This window comes from Elaeis guineensis, chromosome 5 (assembly GCF_000442705.2).
Source record: "Elaeis guineensis isolate ETL-2024a chromosome 5, EG11, whole genome shotgun sequence".
NCBI lineage: Eukaryota > Viridiplantae > Streptophyta > Magnoliopsida > Arecales > Arecaceae > Elaeis > Elaeis guineensis.
In genome coordinates, this window is record NC_025997.2 from 81,869,865 (window position 1) to 81,891,700 (window position 21,836).

Here is a 21,836-nt window from a genome sequence, read left to right on the forward strand (position 1 = left end):
AAGACGACTTCCTCAGGGTGACGGAAGCTCAGACCTCCGAGCTCGAGCCCTGATGGGGGGCACCAAACCCGAGCGGCCCCAGACAAATTTGCGGCCACGGACGAAAAAGATGGATCCATACGATGGCAATCGGGTACCTCCGAACAACGCAAAGGCCGAAAAGAAGCTCGGCAAGCGATAATTCAACACATGAGTAAAAGAGGTAGCAGAAAATTTTCTTCTCATATTATTCATCAAATATGCATTATAGAGCCATTAAGGTTGAGGGAGAAGGATAACTGAAAGGCGAGCCGACGTGGCAACAATCGGTAACCTACGGACGACGTCAAAAAAAAAAAAGAAAAGAGAAGAAAAGGAAGAAAAGAAGAGAAAAAGAGAGAAGAGAATACAACAATAACAATGGTAAAGGAAAGAAGTTCGGCAGGCAACAATTCGACGCAAAGTGCGGACGAAGTAACAAAATTTTCTTCTCATTTTTTGATTAACAAGATGTACGTTACAAGACCTGGAGGGCCAGAAAAAGAAAACATTATTACAAGACTCGAAAGGGATACACCGGAGGCCACTTCAAGCTGTAGACTTCTCTTCCTGGTTCTGTCCTTCCCAGCAGCATTTTCCAGTACGTGTGATAAGCCTCTCGGCTCTCGCCCCCCACCTCGTTCCGCTCCATCTCCGAAATCTCAACCTTAGGGGGAAAGGATGGGATAGAATTCAGGGGGCAGCAAAGACAACGGCTGCGGCGACGATGACCTATTTCAAGAAGAATCGGAGGTACCCCGGAGGCAGTGATGACGTCGGAGATATGCGCCACCACTGTGTGCTCCACGACAACCACCGTCCTAGGAGTTCCGGTAAGGTCGGCATGCGCTACTTCCACCATCCCCGCAACAAGTTCTACTGCCCCACCGTCGGTGCCGACCGCTTCTGGTCTCTCATCCTCGACGACATCAAGAATCCCGCCACAGCTTATGACGATAACTCTGCCCCCTTGACCGGTGTCGCCCCGTTCAGCTACTCCGAAATTCTCAAGCAGAACGCCCTCACCGGTTGTCCCCGTCATTAAACCCCTGTTGTTGAAGAAACTCTCCCTCGAGCCCCCTTTAAGGTGACGGGAACCCTCAGCGATAGTTTGACAATCGGAGAACTCACAGATCGCTGTTCTCCTCCTCGCACTCTTCTTGGTCCGTGGCATCCTCTTGAGGTTGGCCTCCGAGGCGGAGGCCCCGGCGGGAGAACCCCTCGGAGAGACTCGGGGGGCTGAAGACGGCGGAGAACTGGCGGAGATGGCAAAGACCGGCGCGAAGGATGCTCGGAGTCGGAAAGGGCACCGATGGAGTGGCTGAGTGGCTATGCTCTCAGGCGGAAGAAAGGCATCGACCCTCAGGCGAAGTGAAGCCCCTGAAGGAAAGGCGGGGGCTTAAATAGGCAACGGGGCTTGGCGCAGTTATGGTGGCAGGTATCCCTAGGCCAACCAGTGCCCACCACGTGTCCCACTCACTGTGGCATAGGGTTGACCGTTGGCGGACCATTATGGCGTGACGCTTAGAATTACGTCCTGGTGGAAGTTCCGAAAGGATTCTTCGGATCGTCCTAATTGAAAAAAGACTCCAGCATGCGCGCATTAAATGCCAAGATTTTCGAGGGCGGTCGTGTGCAGAATTCAAGGAAACGACTTCGACTGTGGAAATTTTCTGTACTTCCTTCGCTCGAAGCACGAACTCGAAAGTAGGGGGACTGGTGTTGGTTATAAAATCCCCCCAGTCGAAGTTCGTGTCAGGAGTGATCCCTCTGGGATTCTACAGGAAAACTTCGTCCGGACTCCTACGGGAGCCGGACTCCGTCTCCAACTTCGGCTACAGAAAAACTTCACCCGGACTCCTACGGGAGCCGGACTCCGTCTCCAACTTCAACTGCAGATAAACTTCATCCGGACTCCTACGGGAGCCGGACTTCGTCTCCAACTTCGGCTGCAGGCAAACTTCGTCCGAACTCCTATGGGAGCCGGACTCCGCCTCCAATTTTAATTGTAGATAAACTTCATCCGGACTCCTACGGGAGTCGGACTTCGTCTCCAACTTCGGCTGCAGGCAAACTTCGTCCGGACTCCTACGGGAGCCGGACTCCACCTCCAATTTCAATTGTAGATAAACTTCATCCGGACTCCTACGGGAGCCGGACTTCGTCTCCAACTTCGGCAGCAGGCAAACTTCGTCCGGACTCCTATGGGAGCCGGACTCCGCCTCTAATTTCAACTGTAGATAAACTTCATCCGAACTCCTACGGGAGTCAGACTTCGTCTCCAACTTCGGCTGCAGGCAAACTTCGTCCGGACTCCTACGGGAGCCGGACTCCGCCTCCAATTTCAACTGTAGATAAACTTCATCCGGACTCCTATGGGAGCCGGACTTCGTCTCCAACTTTGGCTGCAGGCAAACTTCGTCCGGACTCCTACGGGAGCCGGACTCCACCTCCAATTTCAACTGTATATAAACTTCATCCGGACTCCTACGGGAGCCGGACTTCGTCTCCAACTTCGGCTGCAGGCAAACTTCGTCCGGACTCCTACGGGAGCCAGACTCCACCTCCAATTTCAACTGTAGGTAAACTTCGTCCGAACTCCTACGGTAGCCGGACTTCGTCTCCAACTTCAACTGCAGATAAGCTTCATCCGGACTCCTACGGGAGCCGGGCTCCGTCTCCAACTTCAACTGCAGATAAACTTCATCCGGACTCCTATGGGAGCCGGACTTCGTCTCCAACTTCGGCTGCAGGCAAACTTTGTCCGGACTCTTACGGGAGCTAGACTCCGCCTCCAATTTCAACTGCAGACAAACTTCTCCGGACTCCTACGGGAGCTAGACTTCATCCCCAACTTTGACTGCAGGAAGACCTCGTCCGAGCTCCTACGGGAGCCGGACTTCACCTCCGACTCCAGCTACAGACTCCAACCGAACTTCAGCCGACAAGTCTGGATCCCCTGGCAGGCCGTAGTAACGGCCACGACTCTGCTCCACTCCCTGCGGTGGATCCTACGCGGCTCCATTACTCCCTGGCAGGTCGCAGTAACGGCCACGATTCTGCTCCACTCCCTGCGGCGGATCCTGTGCGGTTCCACCACTCCCTGACGAGTCATGACAACGAACGCCGCTCCACTCCCCGCAACTGATTCCACGTGGTGAGCCATGGTGACAGCCACGACTCCACCCGATTACTCTTCATGATAAATTTCTCCTGGCCCCGTACGGCCCACGACGAAGCGATCATAAACAGTCGCTATCAATCCGCTACTCCCCCCGTCTATAAAAGGGGACCCCAGATATGTTATTCTCTGAGCTTTCATTTTTTACTTAGAAACTCTGCTAAAATTTTCGTTCGAGCACTCCATTCTTGTTGAGGCAGAGAACTGACTTGAGCATCGGAGGATCTTGCCGAAGCAACCCCACCTCTGGTTTAGACTTCTTTTGTAGGTCCCGGCGGCGACCGCGACTCCCTCGACTCCAGCTTCTCCGACGCAGGCGGATTTTTGCACCAACAGTATTAAAAAAAATTAGTCCATATATATACTTAAATTTGGGCCATTGATGGTGTTGGCTGTCTTATTGCAGATCTTACTGTGCAGATCTGGATCCAGTCCAATAGAGTCTACTAATATTGAAGATCTGATTTTGATGTAAGTGGACCGCTAGATTTGATGTGGATTATCATGGATGCTACAAGTAGGACTAGATAGGGTTCAAAAGCAAGATTGAATTTAGATAATTTTTTTTGCAAATTAGATAACCTTTTGAGATCTATATATTATGTGGTGCCTCCTCTAAGGAAGGTCGTACCCTTACTGATCATATTCAAATTTCATTATATGCCAATAAAAATAAAAGAAAAATTTTTTTCGAGAAAGAATTTAGCTTGATTTATTTCCCGAAGTATTCAATAGAACAATAATAAGCAAAATTGATGTGAGAGTCAAAATCTACCTTCTACAGGATTTTAGTTTTTTATCACATTTATTTTTATTAATTATATTTATTTTTGAAAAATTAATCCTTTTTGAAATAGGAAAAGAATCCAACCCAAATTATTACTATGATAAATAAATCGTATACACCTCAATTTAATTATCAATAACATGAAGAATCTAAACCTTATTTTCATCCATTTTTTAATTTTTTCTAGACTTATTTAAAAGATTCGAGACAAATAGGTTAAGAAATTTTTTTTTTTTTTTTTTCCGACCAGACCATGTATCTATCTATGTTATTGAGGAGCACCGTAGATTATGGAGCTAATCTTAGAGCTAATTTACAGCAACAGAATATTGTTATTGATGTATATTTTTTGTTAATTTACAGCAACAGAATATTGTTATTGATGTATATCTTTTGTTTCCTTTATTGTTGTATATGTCTTCCTGATTTGTTGGTGTGTAAATATTATGAGAGCACATTGCTCTCCTTAATGAATATAATCCCCTTCGTGGCAAAGTTAACGTGGTATCAGAGTAGAAAAAATAAAAAAAAAAAAAAAAAAATTATCCTGCAATGGCGCAAGACAGTCGGAGATTCTTCCTCGAACGCTAAAGGCACATAGCAAGGAAGAAATCAAGATCAAATAGATGATCTTTCTTCACCATATGTCTTGCACTCTTCTGACAATCCTGGCATCGCGTTGGTTTCATGTTTGCTCAAAGAAGATAATTACTCAACATGGTGTCGAGCAATGACAAATGCCTTATTAGCCAAGAACAAATTTAGCTTTATAGACGGAACACTTCCCCGACCAACATCAGATTCGCCGGATTATGCAGCTTGGATCAAGAACAATTCCATGGTGATCTCTTGGATTTTTAACTCACTTCATCCCTCTCTTCACGATAGTGTTGCTTTTTTTGACACAGCAAGCTAGGGATGTTTGGATTGATTTGGAGGAACGTCTTTCACAAGGCAACGCTCCACGAGTATATCAATTGAAGATGGATATAGTCAATATGCGGCAGAAAGACCAATCCGTTGCCGTTTACTATATTAAACTGAAGGGCCTTTAGGATGAATATGGATCATATTCACAGCTTCCTAAATGTACATGTGGAGCAGCAAAAGCCTTCGCTGCTGAAAGGGAGAAAGAGAAAGTCCATCAATTTCTGATGGGTTTGAATGATCGATACAATATAGTTCGATCACAAATCTTAAACACTAAGCCTTTACCAACATTGGCGGGAGCATATGCACTTGTCACACAAGAAGAGCGTCCACAACAGATCACGGTGGCTAAAGGGACTGCAATTGTTGAAGGAGCTGCATTTGTTTCTTTTAAAAATTCTAACAGACTTGCTGGTTCTCGTACTACGGCAGGTTCACATGGCACAAGCAAACTTTTTTGTGAACATTGCAAGAAGTCATGGCATACAAAAGCAACATGCTTTGAATTACATGGCTATCCGGATTGGTGGGAGAAAAATAAGTAGAAACTTACCAAGAACAAGACAGCAAACAACACGTAGACAAAAAATCAAGCAGATGACAGTGCAGTATCACTAATTTCGGGCCTATCCAAAGAGCTAGCAGTACCATCAGCTCATATCACTACTAAATCTTGAACACACTCAGAATCAGAACCTTGTGGCTAACTTTGCTGGTAAGGCAATTTCTCTGTCTAATAAATCAATGGAATGGATTCTAGATTCAGGGGTTTCTGATCATATGACCTACCAACAGAATGTTTTAACAAATGAAAGATCTTTTCATTCCCCTGTTTGCATACCAGATGGTACTCTTGTCTCGGCCACTTCTCATGGAGATGTGGTTCTCAATCCATCCATTCGATTGAACCAAGTTCTTCATATATATACCTACCTTTGCTTGCAATCTTATTTTCATTAGTAAATTAACAGCATTCTTGAACTATACAGATCACTTCTTTCCCACTTTTTGTATCTTACAGGACCCAGCCACGAGGAAGCTGATTGGCATGAATGAGCTCAAGGACGGCCTTTATTATTTTCGCACTCCTCATGTTCCTGCAACTTCAGCCTTGGCTACCAAAAATGATAGTATTTGCTGCTTGTGGCACCAACGTTTAGGCCATCTATTTTTTCAACGTTTGTCTTTTATTGATGATCTTAAATCGTTTAATGTTACTTCATTTCAGCATGTTTGTGATATTTGTCATCGGGCCAAACAGGCTCAACAACCTTTTCCATCCCGTTCTATTAAATCTAAAGAAGCATTTGATTTGATCCATTGTGATCTTTGGGGACCTGACCGCATTTTCTCTCTATCCAAAGCTCATTACATTCTAAGCATTATTGATGATTTTACTCTACATGGGTCTATCTTTTGCACAATAAAACTGAAGTGTTCACTATATTAACATCTTTTCTTACCATGATCTATAGACAATTTGGTCGCCTGGTAAAAATAATTTGGAGTGATAACGGTACTGAATTTACGAATATCTCTCTTCAACAGTTTTGTCTGTAGGAGGACATTCTCAGTCAATTTTCTTACATCTCCACACCTCAGCAAAACGGGGTGGTAGAGCGCAAACATGGACACATTCTTGAAGTTGCTAGGGCCTTACGATTTCAAGCTGGATTACCCATCAGATTTTGGGATGAGTATGTTTCAACAGCTGCATATCTCATTAATCATACACCTATGCCACTTTTATTTGGCAAAAGTCCTTATGAGCTCCTGTTTTCCACCAAACCCGATTACTCCCATCTATGTGTGTTTGGATGTTTGTGTTATGCATCTATCATTCCTAGATCCACTGACAAATTTCATGACCGAGCTATGGCCTATATTTTCTTAGGATATCCATACGGTCAAAAAGGATACAAGCTTTACAATCTTGACACACAACAGATATTCGTAACTCGGGATGTCATTTTTCATGAGGCAATATTTTTCTTCAAAGACCAATCTCTTTTCTTTACTCCATCCGTACCACACATAGTAACACCAAGACCCTTGCCTACCGTAGAACCTGACATCCATAAATTTTCACCAAAAAATATAACACTTGCAACCCCATCGACTGAGAATTAATGCCCCCACGCCTGACCAAGCTGCCACCCCACCTCAGTATAGCACCGAACCAATGTATGCTCCATCTCTTCCTGTGCAACCAACGGTTGCACATCCTACTCGCACAGAAACTTTACCTACTCAATTTCGAGATTTTCATGTTGATTTGCCTGGAAAGGATTAAGGCTTTTCTTGTGCTACTACCGAAGCAGCTTCCTCAATTACTCTTTATCCGTTATCTCATTATGTTACTTATGACAAATTTTCACCATCCCATCTTTGTTTTCTGGCGGCCATCACATCCCATAATGAGCCTAAAACTTATAAACAGACTGTCAAACATCAGCAATGGCAAAATGCCATAAAATCTGAATTAGATGCCCTTGAACAGAATCATACATAGACTCTTCAGGAGTTGCCACCAGAAAAGCAAGCCATAGACTGCAAATAGATGTACAGTATTAAGTACAACTCTGATCAATTGATCGAATGGTATAAAGTAAGGTTCGTCGTAAAAAGATACACGCAAATTAAAGGGTTGGACTATACTGAAACTTTTGCTCCAATTGCCAAATTAACCACCGTTCGAACTCTTCTTGCTGTCGCCACTGCCAAACATTGGGTAATTCACCAACTAGATATTCATAATGCCTTCATTCATGGAGACCTTGATGAAGAAATATATATGCAGCCATCGTCTGATTACTTATCATCTAATGATAAGTGAGTTTGTCGCCTTCAACGTTTCTTATATGGGCTAAAACAAGCCTCCGGCTAATGATTTTCGAAATTCTCTGTTGCAATACTGAGGTTTGGTTTCAAACAATCTCAAGCTGATACATCCTTATACATACATACCAGAGGCAACATCTTTGCCACCATTCTTGTTTATATGGACAATGTGCTCCTTGCTACCAATGAACTATCATTGTTATCCATTATTAAAAAGTATTTGGCAGCTTGGTTTTCCATTAAGGATCTCGGCATAGTCAAGTATTTTTTGGGATTGGAGGTTTCTCAAAATTCTAAAGGCATTGTGTTATCCCAGCGCAAATATACATTAGACATTCTGACAGAAGCGGGCATGTCTGCTTCTAAACCAGCTCATCTCCAATTGAGCAAAATCACCGGTTGGCTTTGGATGAGAGTCCCTTGCTTGAAGATGCAAGCTCCTATCGCCGTTTGATTGGGCAACTGATTTATTTGACCATAACAAGATCTGACATTTGTTATTTAGTTCACATCCTCTCTCAATTTATGCATCAACCCCGTCAGAATCATTGGCATGCAGCCCTTAGAGTGCTCAGATACCTTAAACAGTCACCTGGACAAGGTATTTTGTTGCAGCACACCAACAACTTGAATTTGATAGCCTATTGCGATTCGGACTGGGCTAGTTGCCCGCTCACGAGACAGTCACTCGCTGGTTATTTCATCTTCCTTGACACATCACCAATTTCATGAAAATGTAAGAAGCAAATCACAGTGTCTCGTTCGTTAGCTGAAGCAGCTGAGCACAGATCTACGGCCTCCACAGCTTGTGAGTTAATATGGCTCCAACAGTTCCTTAATGATTTGTTCGTTAGTTCATCTCAGCCAATTCCTCTTTATTGTGACAATCAAGTAGCCGATACATTGCTACAAATCCAATATTTCACTAAAGAACAAAGCACGTTAAAATCGATTGTCATTTTATTTATGACTGTATCCAGCGCTACATGCTTACCTGATGCTATGTTTCATCACAACATGAACTTGCTGATGTCTTCATGAAAGCATTAGGAGTATAGTATACTAGTTTCAGTTTTTGGTAAACAAATTGGGCATCCACAATCTCCATGCTCCAACTTGAGGGGGCGTATTGAGGAGCATTGTAGATCATGGAGCTAATCTTGGAGCTAATTTACAGCAACAGAATATTATTATTGATGTATATTTTTTGTTAATTTACAGCAACAGAATATTGTTATTGATGTATATCTTTTGTTTCCTTTATTATTGTATATCTCTTCCTGATTTGTTGGTGTGTAAACATTATAAGAGCACACTGCTCTCCTTAATGAATATAATCCCAGGTGGAAAAGAGTGGAAGAGTGAGATTGAATTAAACTGGAGGAGAACTGGATTGGAGCTAAGAATCTGATTTAATTTTTTACTGACAGATTTTTTCCTAGTTTCAAAGAGCAAAACTTATCGATTTAGGATCTCTGACCCTCTATTTATAGAGGAGTTGAAGAGGCCATTCCAAAATTTATTAGGCCATTAGAGAAGTTTGTTAGACGGTTAGAAAGCCATCTATAAATGAGCTAACGTAGCTGTGCGTATGAGCTGGATATGAGATTGTGGCCAACTGTGGTCTGGTTGAGAAAACCACTATGGCATTTGCAGAACAGTTAAGTCCATCACAATAATAGCTCACCTCGGTAGATAACCGAGGTGAAATAGAAATGCTATAACATTCATCTCAGATAAAGGTATTAGGATTCAGATCAGTAGACACCCGACCTGAACATTTCTTGATTAGCTGAGACCATCCGGATAGAATATGCAAGGATGTCTTTTATTCATCTCGATAAAATACCGAGCTAAATCTGCCAACAAGTAAATTGGTATGCTGGGATCCAAAGCTTTAAAATTGATCTCTTTGATCTCGTACGACGATGCCACCTGTTTCGAGGCTGGTTTAATGCACTAATACTTTGTCCTCTATTTTCTATATCTGAGGTGATAATTTTTTAATCGGATCAGGCTGTAACAGTATTTTTACAAAGTAGGATTTTCACCAATTTGGTAAGCATTTGTCATAAAGACTGGATTTTATCAGACTGAATTTTTCACTAATCTGGCTTGATTATCTACCATCCAAGAGATCTATTCTCCATGTTTGCCTCTTGATTTGGTCATTTACCGACTAGGAGATCTTATCTTCATTTTTAAATTTTTGGTCTAGTCTTCACCGATCAGGAGATCTTTTTGTATTTGAATTTTCGGTGTGATCAGAAGATTTTATCTCTATATTTGATTTTTCACTCGATGGCAAAGTTAACATATGTCATATGGAGTGTTTGGTTGGAAAGGACTATTGGAATCTTCGCAAGAAAACTGGGAATCTTGGAACAGCCGTGCAGCTCTGCCTTAGTTTCGTTTTTCAACGGGGAAATCTCAGTTGCCAGTGGGTTAGTTACTAGTTAATTTAGCTGGGCTTAGCCGGCACCTTCTGGTCGGTTATTGATTAATACACTGGGTGGGTGGTTCCCCGTTCCTTCTCTTAAAAAAAATCAAATAAAAAACAATGAAATAATTAAAAAAAAAAGGCTGTGGCAAGCTAGCCTTTGGCAAACCTGGGTCAGGTTTATATCCACTGAAAAACTGATTCCTAGAGACCTTCTAGGCTCATCCTGTAACCTGAGAACTCCTTGAGATACCAGAGTTGAAATCAAACGGAAGACTGGAGATCAAGAGGGGATCTATCCATAAATTAAATACAAGAATAAAACTGCAAGACAAGAAGGGAGAAATTAAAGCACAAAAAGAAGGTATTTAGACAGGCTTTCAAGTGCAGTAAGCGTATGATAGACAAGCTACCGTAGTTTTTTTTTTTTTGTTTTGTTTTTTTGACAGCAAAAAAAAGCTACCTTAGTCCAATCAATACAAACCATAATGGAGCAGTTCAAAGAAGCCCTGAATGCTTTACGCCTATTCTGACAAAGAAAAAGAAAAGGATAACCTTGAAATGGAAGCAATTAAAATTTGTATATATCAGTAAAGAAGGAATTACCTTTTTGTACCCAAAAAGAAAAAAAGAAGGAATTACTTTTTATCTATTATATATTAACAATCAAAAGATTATTCTACATGATTAGTTTAAGTGGAAATCCATCTCACCTAAATGGAAGCAATGGAGCTCATCTTCGAATCAGCTTTAGCCAGCATGATAGGGGCATTAAGATCTTTTAAAAAGCTTATCAAAATCTTAAACAACTGGCCTAGCTAATCCAGGTCTTTGTCCTGAAACATGCTAGCTAGCCTTGTGAAATCCAACCTAATCAATAATGACGTGCAATGCTTTGAGATAATGATTGTCACATACAGCTAATAATCTTTAAATATTATTGCTGGTGATTGGCATGCATGTGATGCATGCATGACATTAGAAAAACTTTTCGCTTTGGACTCGTTTAGTTGACGGGAATTGGAGAGAGAAAGTAGCAGTCAGTGAAAAAAAAAAAGAAAGAATCTCCTAGTTTAATTGGAGTCTTTAAGGGAGATCAAAGATTGAAATGTACGATTTTTATAGAAATAAGCTTTCTATATTTTATAGAGAAGAAAAATTTATATAAAATATAGATTTTTGATTTTTTCATGAGAAAGGAAGTAGGTTTTTTTTTTTCCCTAAAAATATTTTTAAAATCATGAATAGATTGGGAAGAGATTTTTTTTTTTTTTAAAAATATAACAAATATTTTATATAATTTTTTTTTAAAAAAAATATTCAATCAAATATAAAACTTTCTGAAATATGTCATTTTTTTATGATTGATTAAATATATCAAAATTATTTTTTTAAATATCATATTTTTAAGAAACAACTTCTTAAAAAAAAATATTTCAATTGGATGAGAATTTTTTTCTCATCAAATAATAAAGCCCTTTGTCTCTTCGATTAATCCATCTTAACAGTCAATTTGACAACTATAAAATGCGCATATTAATTGTGTCTACGTGTAAATGCTATATAGTATAATTGCACTCTTTAAATAAGATAATAATATGAAAGACATATATAATGATTATATAAGTCTAACTTTCATGGCGAACCAGTCTTGTTTGCCCGATTGTACTTCCTTTGAAGCATATTCCATGAGTTCTAAAATGTACTTCAAACCAACGTGCTTCTCAAGGCAGTAAATGATTGCATTCTGCAGCCTCCATTACCCCTTGTTTTACCCAAACACAGTTCCATTAATCACTTAAGGAAGTAAGCTTGAGTTCTGATCCTTCGTGATACAATTTTTGTACCATAGAGCTCCGTAGAGATAGCCATTATACCATTCATATCTTAGAGATTGATGATTTTTATTCATTCCTCGAACATAATAAAATACTATTAGTATGATACACAATGCATCAGGGTGACGAAGAAGGGCCATACATCTCCTGGATGAATAATATGATAGTCATCCATCGTAGCGGTAGACTCTAGAATACAAAAATTGTACCATGGAGGATCCTAATTCAGCAAGCTTAGGCAGGATCCAATGGTTACATAGCCTGTATTGAGTTCACAATAATTATTGGATCTTATTATGATCATAGATGAGACTATTTTTGTACTCTCGATTTTTATCCTAATTTTTTCTTTTCTTAAGATCCGTTCACGTTACGGAGTAATCTAATAATTTTTAAAAATTATTTATTTAAAAAAATAATAAAAAATATTTTTTATTATATTTGATTGATGAAAAAATTATTTTAAAAAATGATATTAAAAAAAGATGACTGTATTTGGTTAAAAATAATTTTATATAAAAATATAACTAAATTTATAAATATGCTCATCAGTATAAAATAATTTTTTTAATATCAGAATAGCATCATCTCAGATATTTTTTATATAATGACTATAATTATATAGTCTTTTGCATAATATTATTTATATCTTAATTTTTTTATTAAATTTTTTTATTAAATAAATCTTGAAAGATATGAAAATAAATTCAATGAATACATATATACCTTATTTTCTGAGCTATATTCTTCTCGCTATTTTCATTAGCATCAATTCTCATTCAACACTCATGATCTATTGAGAGTATTTTTGTTAAGTATAGATTACCATCATACGAATATTTATCAAATATCAATCTTTGTATGGTATTTATTTTATCTTTTTTTCTCTAAAAAATAAGTATTAAATTTTTTTTTATCATCATTTTTTTTATTTTTTATAATAAATATGATAATTTGATATAAAATTTATTTTTTTATATCAGAGTAACTTCAATCAAACGGATTTTTAGAGTAAGTACGGTAGATTATTTTTTGGTACAACTTAAATCAATTGAATGAAATTATTACATAAACAGGAATTACAGTCTCCAGTGGCTCGCAAGTTAGGTGGGACATAACTTGTGCAGCGACGTTGCCTATTAGTCACATGGTGGGACGTATCTTGTGGCCCAATATATTGCAAAAGTTAAAGAAGGTTGAGGTGAGATACGGATGATGCCCATGAACTACGGGACGGAAGCAGTGCATGGGGGAGCAATGACGTGACTGATTTAAAAAGAGAAGAAAAAGACTTATCTTTAATTTGGAGGGTCCCTACTCGCTGCGGGTTTGGTGCTATCCGTTACCTACTCCACGTTGCTTAGACGTGTGGACCCGTATGCTTGCCCCGTTGCAAGCCCAGATAAAAATAAATGAACGCGTCTTAGCGTTTAGGACACAACCCTCTGCATGCCCAACGTTTTCTATTAATGCTTTTAGGTATACCGTTGAAATTTCACTTTCACCTACGTTGCATTACACATTCCTCCAGGGCTTCTTTTGCAACCAATTTTTATTTTACCTTTTTCTTTTTTCTGGTTTCTTTGACAGAATTTTTTTTCTAGGTTACATATATATATTTTAAACGAGCACTAAAGTTTCATGAATATCAAGTTACAACGTCCATTGCACGGTAGCATATAAACTGCAAAAGCTTTCTCTCCAATTGCATAATATTTACTAAATATTTTGCATAATAATTTAAGAACTTGCATAAATTAAAAGGATCCAAATCTATTCAAATTTCATTTTAAATATCATGATCAACTCATGATTAATCATTCTAATCCACATAGATCATGCATCAGATTAGTTCTGATAGTATTTATAACAATCTATGATTTTATCTTAAAAAAAATTTAGTTGAAAGATATTATTTAAATTTTTTTATCTTAAATATATATTAAAAAACTATCTGCATAATATAATCGATATAAGATTAAACAGACTCCCACATGGATCTTTTTATTTTTCTCAAAAATTATAGCAAAAATTTTTTTGCTTTAAATAATAAACATCTCTACCCTTCCCAAGAAAATTGAGTGGTATATATCCATTAATACATCCTGCTTATGGTGATAGAACTCGTTTGCGTTCATTTACTCTCATTTCAAAAGAAAGAACAAGGTAAACTCATTCATGTTTGTAAAAAAATATCATCTTTGCTTTGCTTGTCCACCATCCACATCCTTGAAAATTACTCCTTCCTTTGTGGAATGTGCCATTACATAATCTATCAAAGAAAATTAATGTACCTCACAAAATTAGAGTTTATTTAAGAAGTTATATGAATAAAATAAATAAGGTTCAACCAAATGAGCTGTCATGATGGATGTCCAAACTAAATAATAATATTTTATACTTTAATATATTTTCTAAACATCTTGAGTCTTATCTACGTATCTAGCTATTTAATTGTACGATTAAATATGATCCAAACATTAAATGATAGAATCGATTTTTTTTTAATCTTTAAATGAAATGTTCAAAAGTTATATTTTCTCTCTTTATCATTTCTATATTTCAACATTTAACTTTTAAATTTTCAAAAGTTATATCTTATCATTTCTATATTCCAACATTTACCTTTTAAATGACGAAAGCCCTAAAAAAAATGTCAATCTTTTGGATCCAACAAAGGATGAAAAAAGAGATCAACTAAATATGGTCAAAATTAAGAATCAGCTATCAAAAACTATGGTTGAAATTTGGAGTGTATATATATATATATATATATATATTGATTGATTGATTGATTGATGGTTTTACTATTAAAGAAGGTGCAGGAAGAGAAAGCATGTGCTTACGCAAGTTGTCAAAAGAGAAAGGAAGAACACAGAATGCGCTAGATGAGTCCTTAAACACTGTACACCAACCTTACGCAAATAGGATTGCTTTGGAGAAAAATATGCTTTTGCCAGCCGCTAGCTTTTCGGTCTGGTCCTGTCTCTAGAAGTTTATTGTCCCTCTGCTCTGTAGTCTCGTCTTTGTTCCCTCATGGCCCCTCTGTTTTCCTTTATTCCTCCTCCATCTTGAATTGTTTTCTGCTCTTTGGTTCTTTTTAGTTTGAGTTGAAATTTCGTCTGCGGTCCATGGTGGACTTCAGTTCTTTGCAGTTAATTATCTCAATGAAATTGATGGGCGATCTTCTTTTCATTAAAATTAAAAAAAAAAAAGGAATCTTGATTCTAGCTTCATTTCAAATCAGTTAGCTATTGCATTGCTTTCATGGTGAGTATGAACAACCTGCTACACAATCAATATGTTTTGCATGTCACCAATAGACAAAATACTTCCAGCATTTATTGATTCACAAATGTTGACCATCCAAGGGGGTCCCCTTCAAAGAATCTTGCCATGATCTTTGCATATACATGCATGCATGCATGGATACATACATACGCACATACAAAGAGAGAGAGAGGGGGCTATTATATAATCTTAGCTTTAGCGCATTTGGCTCTACAATCAAAATCGAAATCAATTGAAATAGAAATTAGAATGGTCATATTCTTCAATGTGTTTGATTAGTGATCAAAATCAAAATTAAAATCAGAAGAGGCTTTGAATATTAGAAGAGAATGGAGATTGTGTTTTGTAAGATTGAGATATTTCGATTATCCCTACAATCAAAATAGAAGTAGAACTCCTCTTAATCAAATGGCTGGAATGGGAGTCACTTATTTCTATTTCTATTTTAAAGTCTGATTTTTCTAAACCAAACATATTCTAAATGTACGATGGAATTCAACATAAACCTTCCTTCCATAAGCAACAATATCGGACCTACTCTGTTGATATGGTCTGTTTGCAGACATCTTTAATATGATCCCAGACACTTCACGACTTGTGCAAGTTCCACACCAAAATTTTGTTCACGGGTTAATTTTGCAGACATCTTTAATATGACACAGTAACCAGCTCTATTGATTCTTTTGGGAATTAGACCAGTTAATGAAGATTATAAAATGTAAAGCCAAAGTTTCATCTGGCTTTGGCTGGTTTTCCGATCACCGTGGCATAACAAAATAATATTAGATAATATGAACTTTTATAAGATAAATAGTATACTTAATATTATATTTTTTTTTTTATCTAAGGAGAGTTGTGGTAGAATTCAAATCATGATTCCATGTGCAACAAAGGCAAACTCTTTCTTCTGCTATAGCCAAATCATATGTTCTATCCCCTGGTAGTGCTTACTTAGATCTGATAGATAACCATAACGATCCAAATGTTTTCAAACTATTTCAGTTCGACATTATAAATCTTCATTCATCAAATATTCTAATTTGAGGTCATCTTTGATGTTATTTCAAGTTTCTCTAAATTCTTTCTCATATATTACTTCAAGTATTTCTTTCGTTTTCTCACCACTTCAATATAAACTGAACTATCTCTCCTTATAATAGACTCCTCAAATGTTTATTGTATATATCCATATTATCTAATTGATTCTTTATCAATTTATTCTTAATAAAAATTTGGTCAATAACAAGAATAATTTAACACGACATATATAGTGATGTATTATTATATAAATTATACAAGGGTCGCCTCCATGTGGAGAACCTATTGTTTCACAGGTAGGAAGATAGTGCATTTAAAAACAGAGAATTTCCTGATCAGTATACCATATCTTAGTCAGGTCCCATGATGACATATTGGAGTGCAATAAATTTGCATGTTTTGCTACTAGTCTTTCCTTTTACCTGCAAAATCTTGTTTAACTTTCAAGGAATCACCCATATTTGTCAGACCAGTATAAAATCACCATGAACCTAGACTCAACAATAGCTTCAAATCACATGGATGAGTTAGTGACCACTTAACTTGATGCATATAGTATATAGATCCCACATCTCTCATACCTAGTTATTTTAGTAATAATTTTTGATTGAATATCAACTAATCATGTGCTCTAGGCTTTTGTCCTTGAGTTATTGAAACATGACTTGCTTGAATTTATGGTGCACAATTTTGGTCAATGTAAAATTACATGAAAATGAATAAGTAAGAATAAAAAGTAATTTTAGAGTGAAGAGTTAAAAATGACTAAAATAATTTACAATATCAAAGTTATCAGTAGAGGCCTAATTAACTTAGCCCAGTTCGATCACCTGTGAATTCACAACATGTGGCAAATTTATGAACCAGATTATATAATAAAAATGGCATTATTAATATTTAGTATGCTTCTTGCTCCCTTTCTCCAATTCTTAGTCTTAGAGTTCCAAAAAAGCTAGTTAGTTGTGGGCCTCTGACTTTATTTGTTTAGCTTCCTATGCAAAGCATGCAACTGCACATAGAATCATGCAGAGACATGTAATGGCTACAAAACCTGATGGGTTCTTAAGGGAATTTTGTTCTCATTTGCCTTAAAGAAGGGTGATTGCCCCTTCAGCATAGGGGCTAAGGGCGTGGCTCGTTGAGGAAACAAGTTGGGGGATTTTCCTCTAGATTGATGAAATCCTTGTCAAAAAAAAAAAAAAAAAAAAAAGGTCCATGAAAACCCTGTCTTGATGTAAATATCACTCTTTGTACCACCTTACTCGCTTTATAACAAAACAAATAAGACTGGGGGAAGTGTCTTTCTTCCCTCACTTCAATCCCAAAAAAAAAGAAAAAAAGAGGAGGATTTGGTTTTGTGGGGTGAGGGGGGTGGTGTTGGGGGGCATGTAACAAGGGTTTATGTGATGCGGGTCATAAGTGAGCTTGTGCTGCACAAGTCTATTCCACCAAAATAATAAAACAGGCTCATACTGTGTAATAGACTCGACCTTATTCCCTTCACTTTTTTTCATTTTACCCTTATCCTCTCTATAATTACTCAAAAACGTGAGAGGGTACTTTGGTTTCTATTTTAGAATATCATGAAGTTCAATATGCATTAAATGCCCCTTATTCTCCGCACTTATCCCTCTCCCTTATCTAATTAACCACCAAAAAGGTCCTAGTATGAGGAATAGGTTTATCCCTCCAAGTACAAGGGATATACGTTCCAAATCCTATTTTGCAACCAAACACCTTAATAAACAAAAAAAAAAAAAAAAAAGAAAAGAAAAAAAGGAGGGGGGTGCTGATGAAATTGGGATAGCATTTGATATCTGCTCATGAGGAAAAGACCTACCTAAACCACATGCCCAACCCCGAAGCCTCCTCTAGCTTGTCCTATGCGACAACTGGGCTAACAAATCCCTTACATTATTAGTCCCCAATAACTAATACAAATATTAAACAGAGAGGCGGCACATGGCTGTCGGCTGATGAAGAAGCTTAGAAAACACAAGTGATCGAGTTCCAGAAGGGCTATAAATCTCCCTCCATGTTTCACCGTTAGATAGAGACCGAGTGTTTTAATTGCCAAAGTTTGTGCACAAGGCTTGTGGATTATTTTCTTGCTTAGCAATAATGAGGAGGATGAGTTTTATAGGTTCAATGATTTGGTTATCCTTTGGTCTATTGTGTTGTGTGAAAGCTGATCTGCAGTTGGGCTTCTATGACAAGAGCTGTCCAAAGGCAGAGCAAACCATCTCTGATTTTGTGAAGGAGCACATCCCACATGCACCAACTTTGGCATCACCTCTCCTTAGAATGCACTTCCACGACTGCTTTGTGAGGGTATGTACCATATTCCTTCCATTAACATAATACCATCCTGTCTTCTTTGTCCTGATAGCAAATAATTAATGAATTGTGTTCACTTAACTTCCAGGGTTGTGATGGCTCTGTTCTCATTAATTCCACCAGCAACAACCAAGCTGAGAAAGCTGCAACTCCAAACTTGACCCTTCGTGGGTTCGATTTCATCGATCGGGTGAAAAGCTTGGTGGAAAAGGAGTGCCCAGGGGTTGTTTCATGCGCAGATATTCTTGCATTAGTTGCAAGGGATGCAGTGGGAGTCATAGTAAGAAACCCATATGTACTCGAGAATTATTAGTTTTGAATCTCAATTTTTTTTTTTTTTTCTGGTAGATGACTTGATTTTTATTGTCCTCTTGCCATAGGGAGGACCCTTTTGGAGAGTTCCAACAGGGCGTAGGGATGGGACGATCTCAAACTCCACGGAAGCTTTGAACAACATTCCAGCCCCAACATTTAATTTCAGTGCACTTCAAACATCCTTTGCTAACAAAGGGCTCAGTGTGGCAGATCTAATTTGGTTATCTGGTATACTATATTTTCTTTCATCAATCCTTCTAGTATCTTGCAGGTCAACCCCTTGGAATATGTCAGAAACATATAACACATGCATGAAAAAGCATCTGCATGCAGAAGTCATTTATTTTATCACCATGATCCAAGGGGCATCCAATCATGATTATATATAGAGAGTAATTGCCAAAAATGCGGTTCGTCGTTCCATTGTTATGATGCATAATGTCAAATGTGTTTGTGTCAATTAAAAAAACATGTCATACAATTTTTAATGCAATAGGTTTTAAAACAAAATCTATTACCTCCATTGTTTTTTAGCCATTGGTCCCCTTTATGTGCAGTACCCATTTCAACCCCGAGCAATATAATCAAACATTAGGGCATCTGAGGAGAGTCATTCTTAGTACGAACTATAATTCATAGGTTACACATATTTGATATTTTATAAGAGTTTCTCTTTGTTGCAACAAGAAGGCTGTCTAACATTTCTTCTACTGCATCAGGAGCTCATACAATTGGTATTTCCCACTGCTCATCATTTAGCAGTCGTCTCTACAACTTCACTGGAAAAGGCGGTCAGGACCCTTCTCTGGACAGTTTCTATGCTGCAAATTTGAAGAAGAACAAGTGCAAGTCCCCTAACGACAATACATCAATTGCTGAAATGGATCCAGGAAGCTTTAGAACGTTTGATCTTGGATACTACAAAAATGTACTCAAGAGAAGAGGTCTTTTCCAGTCCGATGCGGCTCTCATAACCAATGCTGCCTCCAAGTCTGCTATTTTGAACATTGTCAACAGCCCTCCTGAAGTGTTCTTCCAAGTGTTTGCTGCTTCTATGGAGAAGATGGGCAGGATTGAGGTTTTGACCGGATCGGCGGGCGAGATCAGGAAGCACTGTGCGGTGGTGAATGGTTAGAATTAATATATCAGGCCAGCTTCCATTTAATTGTGTTCTTTGATATCTTATGTTTTGGATGTGACAATAAATAAGTTGAATTGCGTGTCAAGGTTTTTCTCTTTAAAAGATGTTGTTTTTCAAGGCAATAAAGAATTGTTCCTGTTAGCTTCAGTAAATTATGCAGTAGAAACTAATAATAAGCTTTTGAATTCAAAGGACTGCTTGTTTGTAAAGAATAAATAAGCGGCGGCGCGCAATGCCTGGATGAAGACTGCTTGGGCTGGATGGATCACAGGAAACAACGGAAGTCCAAAAAAGTAGATTGGAACGTCAAAACGGAGATTTGAACTTCGAATGGTCGCAATTTTTGATTCACAATGAGTTATAGGCTCTCGTAATATATCAATAGAAAGCCCGTTTCGAATCCTATGATCGTGAATGGATTAATCCATTCATCCTAATTTTCAGATCCAAAATTCATCATTTTAATGAGTTTCGAAGCCATTTTATGTTTAGGAGTCCGTTTTTTGTTTAGATTCATATTATTAATTTTATTTAATTTCTAACTATCCGCATTAAGATCGAAACACTACAAATATTTTTGTTTCATGTTTATTTGATATTATTATCAATAAAATTGCAGATTATTTTCTTCAGTTGAAGTCAAGGATTCTTCCTTACTTTTTTGAAAGTTTTTATCTTATATAAATTCTTGTTTATCCGCCAATGCTGTGTCAAGCAGCATCAAAGGCTTTGTTTGCTTTGGATAGTTGCATCAGTCATGTGGTCACTTGCTAGCAAATGGTATCAAAACGTTGAACAGGTGGAAGCAGTGTACAGTAGACTCAACAAGAAAAGCTTCATGGTAGGATTTTAATGGTGTGTTTTGATCTGTTATCGTGTTATAGAAAAACTGGAAAAGGAAGTTAAGTAATCAAGTGGCCACAAAAAAAAAAGAAAAAAAAAAAGAAAAAAAAAAAAGGAGAAACATCTTTGCTATCAGGCATTAAGACACTGGTGATGACATGTTGGGCATAAAATAGCTTATAGACAAGATGATCTGGTGGGGAGTTGTTATCAAGATATTGATGAACATGAATGCAATCAATAATTTAGAGACTAATTTAATATAGCTCCCCTGTAGCATAACAGTACATAGATGATTCTAGATAGGCTCAATCGCCCATCACAATCAATAATTGGATCTTAAAATGACATATTAAAATGTCCTAGGTTAAGCAATTTGATAAATACTTAAATTTAATAAGAAATTCTAGTGGATCATAACAATTATGCGCATTAAATATGGGAAGGAGCGCAAGAATTGACTCATCAGTTGGATTATAGCCCAGAAGTTCTAGTTTTCAATGAACAGGATGAACAATACTTCTGGGTAACTAATGACTAGCCTGTTAATTTCTGATGTTTATAAGGTTACAAACTTACAATAGCAGACTAGATTAAGGTTGTAATTTTAAATTAAGAAATCAATAATCCGAGTCATTAGTTGGATTGTCTTGACTTTTGTTGTCTCATTCATTAAACCAAAAAAAATAATATCCAAATTATTTTTTATAAAAAAAAAAAGATTGTATTAGGATTGGATTGGCCAGTGTTGAAGATTTGGTACCAATTGTTGCAGCAGAAAATAAGAAGAAATTAAAAAAAACATAATCAAATACATGGATTGATCCAAGACTTAC

At 37.7% G+C, this 21,836-nt stretch overlaps 1 protein-coding gene across 1 annotated transcript; it reads left to right on the top strand.

The window, feature by feature from the left end:
* The first annotated feature begins 18,336 nt into the window (after nt 1-18,336).
* Nucleotides 18,337-20,309, top strand: LOC105034682 (peroxidase 3). Its single transcript, XM_010909920.3, has 4 exons — nt 18,337-18,695; nt 18,790-18,981; nt 19,082-19,244; nt 19,736-20,309. Exons 1-4 carry the CDS (start codon nt 18,486-18,488, stop codon nt 20,149-20,151), a joined length of 981 nt encoding a protein of 326 aa, XP_010908222.1. The 5' UTR covers nt 18,337-18,485; the 3' UTR covers nt 20,152-20,309.
* The last annotated feature ends 1,527 nt before the right edge of the window (nt 20,310-21,836 follow it).

Excerpts from the sequence above, each read along its gene's own strand:
- LOC105034682 (XM_010909920.3), top strand. The coding sequence starts at position 18,486 with ATGAGGAGGATGAGTTTTATAGGTTCAATGATTTGGTTATCCTTTGGT. Across the intron at positions 18,696-18,789 it reads TCCACGACTGCTTTGTGAGG|GGTTGTGATGGCTCTGTTCT; the intron begins GTATGTACCATA and ends CTTAACTTCCAG. Across the intron at positions 18,982-19,081 it reads GGGATGCAGTGGGAGTCATA|GGAGGACCCTTTTGGAGAGT; the intron begins GTAAGAAACCCA and ends CTCTTGCCATAG.